This window comes from Vigna unguiculata, chromosome 6 (genome assembly GCF_004118075.2).
Source record: "Vigna unguiculata cultivar IT97K-499-35 chromosome 6, ASM411807v1, whole genome shotgun sequence".
Taxonomy (NCBI): domain Eukaryota; kingdom Viridiplantae; phylum Streptophyta; class Magnoliopsida; order Fabales; family Fabaceae; genus Vigna; species Vigna unguiculata.
The window spans coordinates 1,877,921-1,883,732 of record NC_040284.1 but is presented as its reverse complement, the minus strand read 5'-3'; the positions used below and the strand labels follow the sequence as shown (position 1 = coordinate 1,883,732).

The following is a 5,812-nucleotide window of genomic DNA, read 5'->3' as shown; positions in this document are numbered from 1 at the left end:
TCAAATCACTGCTTTTTCCTTCTTAATATTTCTTTTTAAAAGCTTCAATGGAACATTGTCTTCTTCGATGGATTCAAGTGATGCAGTCTTCTTTCCATATTCTCTCTTATGTGAACTGTTAGCATCATCGTTGGTTGGATTATCTTGGATTAGTTCAGGTGATTGGGATCCACACTCAATTGTTTCTTTGGTAAATCGGACTAATAAATCCTACAGTATTAAAAGTAAATTTATTAAAAGTAAATCCACATTCAAAATTGATAACATTATTAAAAGTATTAAAAAAATAATTCATGTCAAAAACATTTATATAATTTGTATACCTCTGAAATATTAACAGTGGACTCATTGACTATATTCATTTTTTCCCTGCTAAACTCACCATTCCCAGCATAAACATCCTTCAAATAGGTAGAAATAATGAGATTATAAAAAAGAAAAAGATAACTGCATTATAAAGAGATTATAATGTAACAAATTTGATCGTAAATTACATCTTACCACAGATTTCAACGAAGAATCATTGAATTTCTCAATTATATCATCATCAACACATATTTTCTTCACTCTGAAAGACTGCTCAAGTTTGAAATTCTGATCGTTCCTACTTTCCACTTTAAAAAGCAGACTTCTATCAACTAACTCATCAAACTACTTAGGCAAATTTCCAAAAGAATTCATCTACAAAAAGAAAATAATTAAACATTGTGTAATTAAATATATAAGTGGATATATTGAAGAGTATACCTTATCATGAGTGTCTAACATATCAGCACAAGTTTTTTTTAAAAGGGTAGTTGCATCCCTATCAAAGAGGACAAATGTGGTTGAATCGGAAGAGTCAATAACTCGGATCTTAATCCTATATCTGAAAATTGAAAAATAAATTTAATGAACCAAAGTTGTAATTACAATGTTGTTTTAAATTGACATTAATATTAAAAAACAATTCGTTAACCTTGGAAAGACTTTTATAACATGCTTGTTACACTTCTCACAAAGGAACATCTTGGAATCTGGATAAACAGCTTTGTTGCACACACAAGCAGTATACCACCAGTCATCGTCAACCAAGATATGCTTAATTGTTCCAAACAATATGTAAGTGGTGACCTTTCAATATAAAAAACATTAATCAAGGGATTATTGTGAATAAGAAAAATTGCACAATAATAAAAAAATCTATTCTAACCTCTTTACAATCTTTTAGACCTTGAATGGTGGTTCTAGGTGTAAGTGTTAAAAAGTCCTCTTCGACAGTATTTTTGGAAGTCTGAGAAAGTTGCGTTAATCCTTGAGAGGGAGATTCATTGTTCTCAAACATTTTGTGCAAAAGAAAATATAGTTGTACTCATAAACAATAAATCTATTATTGAATGTATGTAGATCTGAAATATCAAGTTGAGGAAATGAAGTATAATTTGCATTACAAAGTAACGAAAATATTGTTACAAAAATGGATTATAAAGTTCGAATAAACTGAAGAACAATTTCAATATTACCTTGATTTAAGTTCAGATGCTTCCTTGAAGTTAACATTGTACTTAATACGGGTGCAGAACTTACAATTTTGAACTTGAACCTTATCTATATTTAAAAATATAGTGTATGTGAGAGTAACATGGAATAAGTAGTACAAAGTACTTTGTAAAAGTAATAACAAAATTTTACCTTGAAAAGTTTTGACTTTCGCAAATTCTATACTTACAGCAGCATTTTGTACTTCTCCACTTGAAAGAAATACATTCAGTTCATCCACATAAATACCAAACAAAGTACACTCTATTCGAAACCTAAAGATTAAAGTGCAATATAATGTCATGTAGTTATTTGAAAAGAAATATAAAAGGAATTTAATATAGTATAGATATACAATACCCATCAGCTTCTATTGTTATGACATTTAATTTTGTTGTCTTTCCATCAACTTGCAATTCTCTTTCAGTCTCCACTCCGACCAGTAATCCCAAAATATCTAAAATGCAATTCATAAATGTTAAATAATATATTTTAGCAAAAAATGTTTATTAATAAAAATGTTAATAGTATTGGAACTAAAAAGATTGACTTACCAACCAAATAATCAGTATCAAATGCAGTGGTTGTCAATAAAGACAAAGGTGTGTATTGTGGTTTAATATCAGGAACCAAATTAACATTAAGCAAAGAAACTTTTGTACCAAACTGGAAATTTATCTTATAAGGGTGGTGTGTTGTTCTGTATATTCCAGAATCCGGAGCAACACTGAAGTTTTGTATGGCATAAACATGGCCTTCAGAAATGTCATTCTGAAATTTGTAAATTAGAGTACGTCTAATTGAAGCATGTATTTAGAACCCTGAAACAGATAAAAATAACATATATAAATTTAAGTATAAATATGTTTAGCATACGAATATTTAATTCATACAAATTTGTAAACGAAAGTAAGTGTAATGGAAGAATTTAAAGAATAACATTAATAATAACCTCTTTGTCTTGAATAACGAACTCCATGGAAAAAGGACACCTCTGTTTAGTGAAATCAGGAACAAACCATGAACGAATGACCCTAGCGATAATATTCCAATTTTCCTTCTGGGGACTTACTTCGCTTACGCTCTGGCTTTGGTTTGGAACTTCACAGAGAGACATGTTGAACTCACAACAACAATATTGAAAAATGAGAAGTAAAAAAGTCAGGATTAGATTCGAGACATATTTATACTTACACAGATAAATAAGGAACTAATAAGACAAAATTGTAATTCATACAACTAAAGTAAAGAAATACCAAAAAAAGGTTGAAATAATAACTTTATCAGAATCTATTTTTTATTAGTCAAAGGAAAGTAAAAGAAGTGTAACGATTAATCAACACGTGGATATGACAATTTTTGAAATGGTAGAAGAAAGCAAAAAGTAGAATATATTCAAATAAGGACTCTTCAAACATGGAGTACCAACGTTTTGACAGAAGTCATGCGAATATATATTGGTGAAACCTGCAAATAACAGCTATTGATGTCAGAAGAAATAAAGTATTCATATTCATTTATTGACAGGTTTCATAGAAAAGGAAAATTAAGAGAAAAGCATTCTGATGAAAATAAAGCATGAAGCAGATGACTGGAAAGTGAATAAAAAAATTGTTGGCGTGATGGATTAAGCAGTGAACAATTAATTGAAACAGTAATGTGGAAACAATAAAAAACTGCATATACATGCTGGTTTCTTATGCATTCACGAAAGAGGAAATGTAGAAAAAAGTGATACCAAACGATAATGTCTTAGACGAAATTTCAGAACTGCAAATCTCATATCATTTCGTCTGTAAAGCAAGACTACTATATTTGTACATAAAACAAATGAAATACATACCTGTGGTGACTGGAAACGTTAATGGCTTGTAAGAATACGTGAATGGATGTGAAACGTGTTCTGGATGAAGAAACTGTGTTGGATCTCTACAAAAAGTCAAATAAAAGTGTGGTGTAGAAAAGCCAAAGAATCTTCTAGGAGAAGGAACTTTGTTAGAAACTTAGAGGAGAATGCACTGGGTTGGATTATTTAAGTTAATAACGTAAGAAAATAAAATAAAAAGAAATATAAATAGTACAATTAAATATTTAATGAAATGACGGATGCTTACAATAGAAGAAATCTCGTGGAAGGTGGAAGATAAAGAAACATAATGAAGCAGTGCAATATGTCATATCAATAGACATTGAAATAAAATATTATAAAAGTATTATAAGGGATGTGTATGAAAAATGTTCTGGAAAGTTATATATTTAAATATATATAAAAAAATTTTAAAACGCAGAGACATGATATGATTTGTGTCTGACAGTAATTAAATGCCACAGATTTACGTATATGGAAGAAGATATGGAGCAGGTATGAGTAAATAACTTTGCAGAAGTTCAAAATACACATAGTAAAACATATACATATATATAATATAATAATAAACAACTAAACTTCATACAAAAAATACAGATTATAAATCTGTTAAGTACTATTGTTTATAGATTCTTCATAGCGGATGATAATAATCATTTATATTAAGAAGAACATTGACATCATTGCTTGCTTGTTGACCGTCAACCTCAAAAAGAATTAAATCTTTTTCCTCCAGTCCATGAATTTCACGAAAACGTTTCCATCCACTTCCTATCTTGACTGATCTATGTCTAATCAACAACTTGCATTCAACTCGTGCCTTTGGACCGTAAAGCACAATGTGTGAGAACTGAGTGTTGGCAAAATATTGATGTAAGTCTGAATTTAAGCCCTGAAAATAAGAAATGTAAAAAATAATATAAAAAACAATTGATTTTTGTATGTGTCAAGGTTAAAAAGAATAAATGAAGTTTTCTGTACAGATTGTATTCAATGATCGAAAAAGAAGATAAAAAAAGTCACCAGAAAGCCGGAACTCAAAATGAATTAACTTGGATCTTATGAGAGGAGCATTTGTTCGAACATGACTTAGGAATTTATGGACAGTTGATTCTGAACAGTGATCGTAAAAGTGTATTTCAAAAGCAGAATTCCCAGTATGCCTTAAATAACATAGTTTGGGTGGTTGAACTTGATAAAACTTTCTTATATCAACCCAGCCATTAGTAATTCGCGAACCATAGGTATTCATGTTGAAGGTAACATGGTGAAGATGACCTTTTTTATCAGAAATAGTCCAACGTGGACCCAGTTCATTGCCTAATTGAATGACAAACAAACGATTGACGAACACAAAATCCTTCATAATAAAACCAATATAAAAAATAAATTAGTAAAGGATGTTGGAGAACAATGATGGTAAATTTTCTATAAGAAGCAAGTTCACAAAAACCTGGTCTTCCATGAAAATAGTAAAGAATCCACCCTTCCATTTTGAGCCAAGTATGGATTGTTCACCAAGGATGCATTGCTTAGTGGTCATCTATAAAATTGGTAAAATAGGTTTGTTTTTGGAAAAATAAATTAAACGCTCTCTAACAGTGTAAAACAAATTGTTGAAGATGATGAAAATAATAGATTATAAGAACGTCTGTTTTAAAAAAATGAGAGAAAGATGATGAACAGAACCTAATATATAAAAACCACTGCTTACAAAAATCAGAGAAAGATGAATAGAAAATATTATAAAAACCACTGGTTATAGAAACGTCTGCTTAGAAAAATGAAACGAAGATGAAGATCAAAACCGATTATAAAAAAGTCTGCTTATAAAAACATGCATAGAATATGGCGAGAAAGATGAACAGAAAATATTATAAAAACCACTGCTTATAGAAACGTCTGCTTAGAAAAATGAAACGAAGATGAAGATCAAAACCGATTATAAAAAAGTCTGCTTATAAAAACATGCATAGAATATGGCGAGAAGATATAGGAGATGAAGAGAAGTAGAGTTGATAAAAGGGTTTAACAGTCATACCTTTCTGTAATGAATAAGAACTTCTTGAAATGGAAGAGGATGGCTTGTTATCGCAGTGTAATGGTGTTAAGGTAAAGCAGAGAAGATAAGTGGAAATTTGATGATCTCTGAAAATGTTAATTACTTTCATCCTGCAAAAAATATTAATGAAACAAATATATACCAGACAGTGGAAGAGTTTGGAGAATGAGAAGTGAAAAACATAATGAGAAAAATGTTTCAAATATCTAAACGTCTCTTGGAAAAAGGAATGGTAATTAATTTAATCGGCTGAATCATTTGACATAATGAATGAGTGTTGCAGATGATCAAGGAGTTCAATCATCATTACCTCGAGCAGTGGAGTAATTAATGCGGGGAATACTGATAGACAAGGTGATTTGAAA

General features: G+C 30.1%; 1 protein-coding gene across 1 annotated transcript; it reads right to left on the bottom strand.

Annotated features, from left to right (window-relative positions):
• Nucleotides 1-1,008, bottom strand: LOC114187830. The gene is made up of 5 exons (XM_028076207.1): nt 959-1,008; nt 748-868; nt 502-651; nt 324-401; nt 1-210 (listed from the first exon to the last, which is right to left on the bottom strand). Exons 1-5 carry the CDS (start codon nt 1,006-1,008, stop codon nt 1-3), a joined length of 609 nt encoding a protein of 202 aa, XP_027932008.1.
• Nucleotides 1,009-5,812: the final 4,804 nt, after the last annotated feature.

Coding starts and splice junctions, on each gene's coding strand:
- LOC114187830 (XM_028076207.1), bottom strand. CDS start 1,008: ATGTTCCTTTGTGAGAAGTGTAACAAGCATGTTATAAAAGTCTTTCCA. Junction 869..958: donor GTTATAAAAGTCTTTCCAAG/GTTAACGAATTG, acceptor TTCAATTTTCAG/ATATAGGATTAAGATCCGAG. Junction 402..501: donor ATTCTTCGTTGAAATCTGTG/GTAAGATGTAAT, acceptor ACCTATTTGAAG/GATGTTTATGCTGGGAATGG.